Source organism: Corylus avellana, chromosome ca10 (assembly GCF_901000735.1).
Source record: "Corylus avellana chromosome ca10, CavTom2PMs-1.0".
NCBI lineage: Eukaryota > Viridiplantae > Streptophyta > Magnoliopsida > Fagales > Betulaceae > Corylus > Corylus avellana.
The window spans coordinates 1,489,564-1,500,287 of record NC_081550.1 but is presented as its reverse complement, the minus strand read 5'-3'; the positions used below and the strand labels follow the sequence as shown (position 1 = coordinate 1,500,287).

Genomic DNA, 10,724 nt, shown 5'->3' with positions numbered 1-10,724 from the left:
TTTGAAGATAAAAATGAAAAAGGAACAATGAAATCGAGAAAGATGCAGACTGCATTGTAATTAAAAAAAAAAAAAAAAAAAAAAAAATGTGAACCAAGTGTGAACCATTTGGATTTGGTTCCTCGAATAGAATTCCTATTATACCAAGCGTGAACCATTCTTAATCCTTTACCACATTAAAACAAACCACTTATTTCTAATACTATGCTAAGATTCATATATCCTGAGTCAGATCAGAAGAAAAGATGTCCTGCATCATATAGTCTGTTACAGATTGATGACAAAACCAAAAGATCGATAATCATAATTCCATTTCCAATTGTATAAAGGAAACCTGAAAGTGTTGGCATTCAAGAGCCGCAAAAGACTTGGGCCATTAGAGAGTAAAAAACAATAGGAGGGACTACATATGATCTACTAACAGATAAGGTACATATAGCTGTGCATCTGCCTTGTTATGTTGTCGTTTTGAAGCCATAACTTGAAGCTGCTCAACAGCAGAGACTGACATAGCATGGAAAAGGGTGTTAAAGTGAGAATTTATATATGAAGATCACCATCATAAGTATCCCCAAATCCATGATAAATAGCTAAGCTGATTGTATGCACATTAAAATGTTACATTTCAATGCTAATTCAGGGTATATATATAAAATGATAAAGAGCAGAAGCAAAGAGTGATTTAAAGTCTAATACCAAGAGTTAATTTAATCACTTCAAGAGGATCCTTGCTTCCAATTAGATGAAAGGTAAATTTTCATTCATTCCTTGATGAGCCATACGGCATCTACAAGCTTTTAACAAGACACAGGAAATAGAAAATGGGAGCTTAACAATCTCCATTGTTTTCGACACTAGAATATCAGACTCGGCACGACTAGTACAAAAGCAGGAAAGCATGAAATTGATGACAAATAAATAAAAACTTAAAATTAGGATCATATCAATGCGCTTAATCTTTACTTTTTTCCCTTTTTTTTCCCCTGTACAGTAGTAGCTGTTCTCACTCTTCGTTTCCGTGTCAAAGCAAACTCTCCAAATTTATGACCAACCTTTTCTTCAGTGATCTTACAACGAATATGATTTTTTCCATTGTAAATTCGGAAGACGCAACCAACGAATTCCGGCAAAATAGAAGATCTACGGGACCAAACTTTCCTGTTCATAAGAAGATCTTTCTTCTTCTTATTTTTCAGCAGAAATGCATCAACAAAAGCGGGCTTCCATATAGATGATCGTCCTAGCTTGTTGTTAAGGACCTCTCTTACAGCCTTTTCATCGGGCAAAAATCCCTCATTCTTCATCTCCTCCAGAAATTCCCTTGCATCTTCCAGCTTCTTCTCCTTGGACAAGGCCTCAAGCACGGCCGTGTAGGTCGCCGCATTGGGCGTCATCCCTTTGCCCAACATTTCCATCACATACTTCTTGGCGTCCCCAGTGTATTTAGAATCCGTAGTTAGCCCCTTAATAAGAACCGTGTAAGTGTAGGCATTGGGGGCAATCCCTGAGGCCAGCATGCGCAAATACACCCTGAGAGCCTCATTGGGCTGGCCGGCATTGACATAAGCCTCCATGACGGCGGTGTGTACCACCACGTCGGGTATGGGACCATTGTCCTTGATCAGAGCGGAGAGTTCCGAGGCCTCATGGGTGAATCCATCTTTGGACAAACCGTCGAACATCTTGAGGGCATTGCTGAGCATGCCTTCTTTGGTCCTCGCGTTGCTGAAAATTTTCAGCAAGTCTTTTGGGTCCTCGGTACTGATCTCAGTGATTGCTTTTGGGGTGGATAATCTGGTTTGTACGCTGATCTCGGCGGTTACTTGGGCGGAAAATAATCTGGCTTGTCTGTGAATCGAAGGAAATGTTATTGGAAGCACTGCTCCAGAATGCCCTCTGCTTGGAAAAGCGGAGCTTATGCTGCGTGCTGATGCTGGCAATAGGGATGCCGATGGACATGGAGGTGAGGCATGGAATGTTAAGAGGCGCCTACAAAAGATCAGAGGGAGAGAGGGAGTAGTGTTTGACGCCCGCAAAAAGGCCCGAGTCCGACGAGATATCAATGTTGTGCCCGCCATTGAGAATCCTACCTCACTGTTGTAGCAGTAGAAACAAAAGTTTGCAGAAACAAATATTGCAACAAAAAAAAAATTATAATCTTGAAGATGGGGGGAATTAGGAGTGTACTGGGGAAGTGCGCGTAGCGGCGGCCGGCGACGAGGCGAGGGAGAGAATAGATGGATGAAGCAGACGGCTGAGATTTCTCCGAGGTATTTTAAGGGAAAAATTGCTCGGTACACGTGGTTTGGCACATGACAAATAAGTGTCTTAGCCATTTCCATTACGAATTTTTAATTGAGACGGAAATTGCCAATGAAAGGGTTGTGCTACGATTAAGATAATTTAAACATCCGTTTTAATTAATTAGAAAAAAAAAATCCGGTTTAATAAATTTATTTTTATTTTAGTTACCTTTTTTTTTTTTTTTAGTAAATAAAGCAGCTCACAAAATATTTTTTTAAATTGTTGAGCCTAATAATCTTATTTTACTTTCATTTTAACATTCCAACTTGCCAAAATAACATTCGACTAGCCGGATGATAATGGTCTAAACTACGGGGCAGCAAATTATTCAAAAGAATAAGCAGTTGCAACCTTCTCAGAATCATAAATCAAAACCTGCTTTTGCTTAAAAATGGAAACAATCAAAACATTTCCTGGTTCTTGATACAATACAGATTTACAATCAGTCTCCAACATTTAATTCTATTTCTTTTAATAATTTGATACAAGAAAAATAGTTGATGAGAGTAACCTGTATGAAGACAATAATGAATTTTCTTTGGCTACCTTACAGAACTAAAAAAAGGTTAAAGGTTAGCAAGAAATGACTACTGGAAGAGTCTAAAAACAAAGATGGGACTATGTAAGTCAATGAACTTATTTTCAGCTTCCAGTGACTGTATATACATAGCTTCTCTGGGTTCTTCACTCACTCCACTCTGTGTAGCATACTCCAATGCCATCTCATAGTCCACCTGCAAATATAAGTGAAAATGTCACTCCAGAACACATCATTGGATAGGTTTCCAGAAAACCCAATTCTCATACAAGTTGAGAGCTCACCTGCTCAACATGTTGAGCGAGCTTTTCCCTTAATGTTTCTTTTGTAATCAAACGAGAAGAGACTTTCTTTAATAGTTCAGCATCCTCATCATCATAACGCTTCTTCTTTGATACATGAGACTGTGCCATATCTTTCAAAACATCATACACAGCACCTGTAGCATCAGGGATATACCTGCCAACACATAGAAATTTGATTTCGGTTCATGCAAACAGGAAGAATAAAATCATTTAGTAGACTCATGCATAGAGGACAGACAAGTATTGGATTTACCTGTTTAAATTTCGTTTTCTCTCCTGCTGCTCCCGTGCCTGCATCTTCTTCATTATTTTGGATTTTAGCTGGATGCAACATTGCTGAATAGCAGACTGGAGAAACGCTGCTGTTAGTTTACTTGATCTTTTGTTTTTTCTCTGGAGATACATGAAAATAGAAAAATCCCCACCTTGACAGCAGTAGCTATTTCACTTATGTCATCTCCAATATACTCTTTCCCTGTGCCTTTAAAGGGGATTTTTGTGCTCACAACGCTCACAAAAACACCAATTTTATCCTGTGTATGATTGATCTTGTAACTACTCCAACTGAAAAAAGATATTTCAGTGAAATTCTGCAACTTTTCTCATTGCCAGACGTATCATGACAAAAACTGACCCCCACATCTCATTCCCCGCCACACACACACAAAAAAAAAAAAAAAAAAAAAAAAAAAGGAAGCAAAGAAATTATTCATTCAACTGCTGAGTACATCTTACTTGATTCTCTTAAGGGCAGTCCTGGTGACAACATCAGCACCTTGCTCAAAAAGAAGTGGAATGCGGTTTGCAAATCGGAATATGTTCAAACCCTGCAATTAAAACTGGCATTATATGCTTCATAAATATTGAGTCATTGATCGAATGACTAGAGAATAAAGAGTATAACCGTCTGACTAGCTTTTCATTGGACCAAATTAATGGTTAAGCAACATACCATGCTCAAGATAATAGCAAGAGTTAGGATACACTTCCATATTTTTAGTTAATCACGTCCCACAGTTACTGTCAATATGTGCAAGTGTGTGTGAGTAAAGTCTTACACTTTTTATTGCTTCTCCTGCCGCTTACATTGTCCACTGCTAACAACAGATTAACTATACATCATAATAAAGTTCTAAGAAGCTTGCCAGAAGAATGGTATTCTATGTGCTATTCTTACTAGGATCATAAACATTCCTCAATTGGTTAAGTTTCACGTAGGTAAATAGCAAAGGATGGGTGCAGACCTGTAATCCAAGTGAATTTGTACAAGGACCTTCTCTACATACGAATTATTGTCAACTTGAATTATATATGCATACAGTAAAACGGTAGACTGTATTCACACACGTTTAAGGGCAGAGTACATGCCGCATCAACAAATAGAACCTTGTTGTCAAGAGTATACCAAAAATTCTACATTTATACACTACACCAACAACTCCTTTATTGTCGTCTGAAAAAAAAAAGCCTTTAGGAATCATAATAGAGGCAAAAAAGAGAACAGTGCCTCCTTTTCCTCTATTTTTATCAATTAACTTTTTTACTTACTTAGTTCAACTAGTGTCTTTAAGAAAGCAACACACCGAAGAATAATATCATATCTAAAACTCTTGCAGCTTCTGTAATTTATTTAGCTATTTGTGTAGAGTGTCTCACGCACATGCTTAACATCTTTTCCTCCCACACTGACACCAGCTTCCACAATGAATGGGTGGCCTTCAAATACTTGAGCACTGTATGTAACAGTAAACGAGAAAAGTCACATTTATGAAAAAAAAAAACAATTAAAAAACTAAAAATAATTAGCAGAAGAACGATCTGACTCTAACAACATATATTTTACTTCAACTAGAAAAGAAATATACTAGCATACTATTTGTACAATTCATTTTCACAGAAGAATGAAAAAGAAGCAGATCTAAAAAACATTCAAACACAACCTGCCTGAATAAGTTGCAACAATGTCTGGATGCAGCTCCTTTATAATGCCAAGACGAAGATTGTATTCGCCTGCAGGACTAAGACACTGAAAAAAGGTTGTAAGCAATGTGCCAAACTAGAAAAATAACATGTGAAGGACTATGAATGAGAAAGATACGTAGAAATCAAAACAAACTTGAAAATGAAAATGACATGGAAATGAAACGAACAGAATAACTTAGGACCATAGACCAAGAGCTTACATCACCACTAGGGTCATCAAACTTAGCTTGACGAAACAACTGATGGATGCGAACTATTTGTTGAGATGTCAGAGACTTGGCAGCCATTTTTGGGCTAAACTCTGGGCCCATTTCTCCTACAAAAGTCAATAGCGCATCACTACCATGAATCAACTTCAGTGTCTAAGAAGGAAACCAACAATAACAGAGGACACAATCAAATGTATTCAAAATTTGATGGAATGACTGTTCAGATTTAAGCAACATCTCAACAGTTCAAACTATCAAAATGAAGCTTCAAACTTGTCCATAGCAAGATACATATCACTGCAACATGCTATGGAGGGAAAGAACATTAGCTTTCTTTTTCCCTTTTTTTTTTTTTTTTGTTGGTTTGTATGGGGGGACAGACGACATAAAGCTGAATGACACTTTTAGCACTACATTTTAGGGGTGAAAAACTTGTGTCAAACAAACTAATGATACATATGATACGGAAGTCGAAGAGTCGTGAAGACATGAAACAATTTTAGGAAATATGAAATTTCTAAAATGAAATTCACTTCTATCAACAATTTTAGGAAATATCCCACATATTCTCACTTCATTTTGTGAAATCTGGTATAGGGAAGCCATGTAAGTTTGCATGACACTTTCAAAATTGAACTAAGAAAGTGAACCTTTATGTGGTAATTTCCATATAAACGTTTGTGACAGTCCGCCATTTGGTTCCATATTATCCAGCAGCCTACCCTTTTAAGGGTTTATAGAGTAAATTCTCTGATTTTGGTTGAACTCATAGCAACTTAAAGTGGTACGGCAGCAAAGCGTTTTATCAGCTAGGCTTAAGATCTAAAATCTAGATGGTTGTTTTCTTGTACAAAAGAGAAGATCCATACTGAATTTGATCTCAATCTGGATGACCCGGAAAACAGCAAAAGGTAAGTGACTATCATGAAGTAGTACATGAATGGAAAGTTTGGAAAAGGTATTCACATTCTTGTCACCCTAAATAGATAGAAGGTGGTCAACATCTTGGCTTCCCCGCAAAGAACCACTCAGACAATTATTTGGGATGATGATATTCCTGAATTAGATGCATAAAAGTGAGGCTCTTATTAATCTGTACGACTATATAAGAGTTGGCAGTAATGAACTCCTAAAATATTGATTTCCAGCGTCTACTATCAATCATGTTTAGCAGGTGGGGTTGATCATTATGCCACATCCAATATTATCTCTTTTCCTTTTTCCCAATCAAAATTGGAATATACTCAAAAAGCTCCTTCAGTGCACGTAGAAAAGAATAACAAGAAAGATGAACTTGAATCTAGTAGCGAAGGCAACAGAAAAGGCATCATTTGTTTTTGATAAGCAGAAAAAAGCATCATCTGTTCGTTTCACCAGCAAGGTAAATTATTGAAGCATAAGATGATTATTGTTCGATATCTTTTTTCAAAAGCAACACACAAATTTCTTTATCATACCAAGGCATATGTGATCCTGCCTGAGGGGTTGTATTATTTTATGACTTTTAACGTGGGGAACTGGTATGTATTAAATGAGTGTTGCTCACTGAATTTTTTTCACACTTATAATCCTTATGTTGTTATATTAATGACTGTTTCAAGTTCTCCTGCCACTTTGCCAACTATCAGTTTCTCCAACATACAATTATACAGAATATGCTCCTCTCCACATTCATCATAAAAGTTGGACACTATGAAGTTCTATTCTAACTGATTATAGAAACAAAAGGGTATCTTTTTCATAACTTGCTTGATTATCAATGTAACCATAACAATACAGCAGTGGGCATTATATGCTAACTTGCTTAACTGCTTGACTGATAAAATTTAGTTGCCAATTCTTACCAATCAATCGTTCAGCATATGATTTAGGTATATTCACAAACTCATGCTGCAGAAACTGCAAAAGGTTCTGTTTGGAAGTTTCTGTGATCAGGCGTTTGATTAGCAGCAAATCAACAGAGGAGGGATGGTGCTTTGTTTCGAGAGGAACTGGAGGCATTACGTCTGTTCTCCTGGCAAATCTTATTGTGACATTCTTCCTACACAAAAAGCAACATGGCAAGTAGAACCCAAAGAGGTGAAGACAATTATGTGCATCTGTGATGGTTTTGGGGAGAGAGAGAGAGACATACTCGGGTACATCTGAGACAAATTTAAAAAGGAATTGGGCATAAGGGGTTATGACAGCTATTTGTCGCATGTAATGCAAGATCTTGGACTGCACAAGCCCAAAGAAAACTTTTTAGTTAACAAAACATACCCCCATCAGTTTGTTCTCATGTATCATTTCAAACATGATGAAAATGTGGTGCAAAACTTTAAAGCGTTACAGCAGTTCCGGAGCTGCAATGATTGATTACATACGCGGTAAGTTGTCCAATTTCCCTCAATGACTACTTGAATTTCAGCTCCATGCCACCGAACCTTGCTGTCCCGTTTTTCATGTACATGAATGTGAGGAATATTCCTGAATATTTAAATGAAGCTATCTTTATGAGTATGAACAAAAGTCAAACCCTAGAGCACAATTCTGTAATGGTTAAAGCTTATAAAATGTTCCAGAAATCATTTATAAAGAGTAGAAAAAAAATTCCAGAAACAATACATAAAACTTCATATAAAATATCAATATGCCCTATAAAACATATCTATATATACACATAAAAATATGAAAATTTGTATATGCATATGTGGAATACATATATACTTTGCAAAAGCTTTGTGTCCTTTAAAATAATCAAGTCATACCGATGAATATCTATATCCAGTCTGCAGAATGAAACATAATTTTGGCCCTTCATTGATGACAAGATCTCTATAGGAAGTCCTGTACTCATCTTAGACCAAATCAATGCCTGCATAAGTGAATACGAGTCCAATTACATTGCATTCTGCACTTCGATTATCAGGCGGACAAGCATAGAAACTTCATTATGCAAATAAGCTTCTGTTTGTGGGGCTCTGTAAGCTAGAAGGTTCCTTCACATTGCATTCTGTACGGGCACATTTGGATGTCCTATAAATAGTCTATCACCCCTAATATCATTTTATGTAGAAAATTTCATCTTCATAGGGACATTAGAGAAATGCACTTATATAACTGGTATTAAAAAATAATAAAAGTTGGAATTTTTTGATATCCTAAAACAGAACATATACCCAGATTTGGTGAAGACTTAATTTTTATCAAGGTCCCATTCAAGGTGATTTATCCATACCTTGAAATTCTATGAAAAACACAGTGCAGTTATTCAATTTCCATAGGTTCATGTGTATAACAAATACAACTAGAAAAGATGCAGAGCCATGCATGTTGGCAAGATAATGTCAAAATATTACCATCTTTGCACCAAGACCAAACTTTCCCCGCGTTTGCTTTAAGCCATATTTTGTCCCAGACAGAACTGCATGAATAAATATGCCATACCGTTGCAACTAGCTTTAAGAAGTCTAAAGAAGTGTATATGCTCATCTATTTAAGAAAACTATTCAAATCCATTTGTAGACAAATCTGTAATCAAATGGAAACTGGAGCTAGCAAGAGTGGAACCTCGTCCAAACATATTTGGGATGTCATCGTGTGGCATTCCTCTCCCATTATCCTACAGTTAAAATCATTTACGGACATTTAAGACTTCAGAGACAAGTTTGAAATTGGTCCATAGATCAGACCAATATAATCAGCAAATCAAGACAGTGAAAATTACAAACATGGTAGAAGGTCAAGATGGAAAGTTGGCACACCTTGCATGTCACCTTGTAAAATGAAGCCTCAGCTCGACCCTTCATACCCTTTGATACTGGAGGTTCTTTGACTTTCTTCCCAAGGGAAGCATTCTTTGTTTGTATTTCTTGAGCTCGAGCTTGCTTGGACAGTCGTTTCTGATGCCAGAAAACAAATGACAACATAGTAAATACATAGGATTAAGGACCAAAAAAAAAAAAAAAAATTGAAGAAGAAGAAGAAGAAGAAAGAAAAAAAAAAGACAGAAACAAATTGTTCACATTTTCCTACTTATTTTCACAAAATTTAACAAAAACGAACACCAAAACAAATTCACATCAGACGCATACATACCTCTCGAGCCTTAGCTGTTTCATAGTCATCATATAATGCCTCATCAACACGTTCACGATCAACAAGACCAATCATAGAATTATACTTGCTTTTCCCTATCTCTTCGCTGCAAGGGCCAAACCAATTTGAAAAACAACATTACATAGATCCATGCTTACGTATTACTGTCTGGAACAACACCCCACTGAAAGCCACACTTCTTATGCATATCATTTATCCTTGACAAAGTGAATATACATTCCCAAGTATTATGTATGCATAATCATATGGTTTTGCATGCTCTCTGTTCATAAACATACTTACATTGTTACTTCCACCACAGGAAGCTCAGATATGGACTCTGCAGAATCAAGTGAGTTCTCAACAAGTTCTCTAACAGTAGTGTAAAGGCATTTCCCAGGCTGAAATCCAAAAAATTACAATGCGAAACTTCAAAAATCCAAAACAGAATTGGAGGAAACAAACCAAAATAACATAAGAAACAATAGAAACGCATTACTTCAAATTCCACATTTCTTAAATAGAAATGTAAATGCAGAATTATTCACGAACCCCATCCAATTCGCCCAAATCTCTGAACACTTGGCTGTTAAGATACTACAATCTCAAACTGTTTTTTTCTTTTGGCTAAAAATTTAGTAAATTCTCAACTGAATTATTGAGAAACTATCAAAATTCGGATTCTGAATTTCCCACCTTCATAATTGAAATTTGTTTCGAGCAAAATTCACCTCAACTCAATTGCCACAAATCCGATCGACATAGAGAAAAACCAATTTCCATCTTTACATCACTCTTAGCACAAAAATTGCTTAACATCTATTAAAAAGCAAAAGAAACTGCAAAATTATTCAAAAATTAAGTAAATAAAACTCACATTATCAAACCCAGCAATGTGCTTGTTCTCTGCGAAGAACTCAGCTGGAGACTCTGCAAACAGAAAAAACAAAAAATCATTCCTATATATACATACACTAATACATACATATATACATATATATATAGAGAGAGAGAGAGAGAGAGAGAGAGAGAGTGACTCTGCTTGAGAACGCTTTCCTTAGCTTTTCTAGGGGTTTTCGATTTGCCTTTCTTCGGATCCGGTGGACTCTCGCTGCTACCTCCGGTGGTCTCCATGGAAATGCCGCCAAAAATTTCAGCTCCGAGAGCTTTGAAACGAAGAAGAAGTAGAGCACGCAAACGGAACCGTAGCTAGGGCTTGTACTGGCGAGTTTCGCTTGGGTGTTCTCCTTCGCGTACCGGATGATTTTGTTGCTGGTCAGCTTTAGGCGATTTGTTTCTATCGGA

At 36.7% G+C, this 10,724-nt stretch overlaps 2 protein-coding genes across 3 annotated transcripts; both read right to left on the bottom strand.

The window, feature by feature from the left end:
- Positions 1–743: 743 nt before the first annotated feature.
- LOC132163268 (pentatricopeptide repeat-containing protein 10, chloroplastic-like) lies at positions 744–2,310 on the bottom strand. The gene has a single exon (XM_059573487.1). It carries the CDS (start codon positions 2,076–2,078, stop codon positions 960–962), a length of 1,119 nt encoding a protein of 372 aa, XP_059429470.1. The 5' UTR covers positions 2,079–2,310; the 3' UTR covers positions 744–959.
- Positions 2,311–2,703: 393 nt separating this feature from the next.
- LOC132163266 (DNA topoisomerase 6 subunit B) lies at positions 2,704–10,724 on the bottom strand. 2 transcript variants are annotated; one of them, XM_059573486.1, is made up of 19 exons: positions 10,457–10,722; positions 10,297–10,349; positions 9,723–9,820; positions 9,420–9,525; positions 9,086–9,223; positions 8,892–8,943; positions 8,681–8,745; positions 8,090–8,196; positions 7,706–7,808; positions 7,474–7,559; positions 7,184–7,380; positions 5,331–5,446; positions 5,088–5,173; positions 4,808–4,880; positions 3,883–3,974; positions 3,573–3,711; positions 3,401–3,495; positions 3,127–3,301; positions 2,704–3,038 (listed from the first exon to the last, which is right to left on the bottom strand). In XM_059573486.1, the coding sequence occupies exons 1-19, from the start codon at positions 10,551–10,553 to the stop codon at positions 2,892–2,894; spliced, it is 2,025 nt and encodes a 674-aa protein (XP_059429469.1). In that variant the 5' UTR covers positions 10,554–10,722; the 3' UTR covers positions 2,704–2,891. The 2 variants fall into 2 exon arrangements, with proteins under 2 accessions (XP_059429469.1, XP_059429468.1); XM_059573485.1 differs by having other exon boundaries at positions 7,184–7,559; positions 10,457–10,724.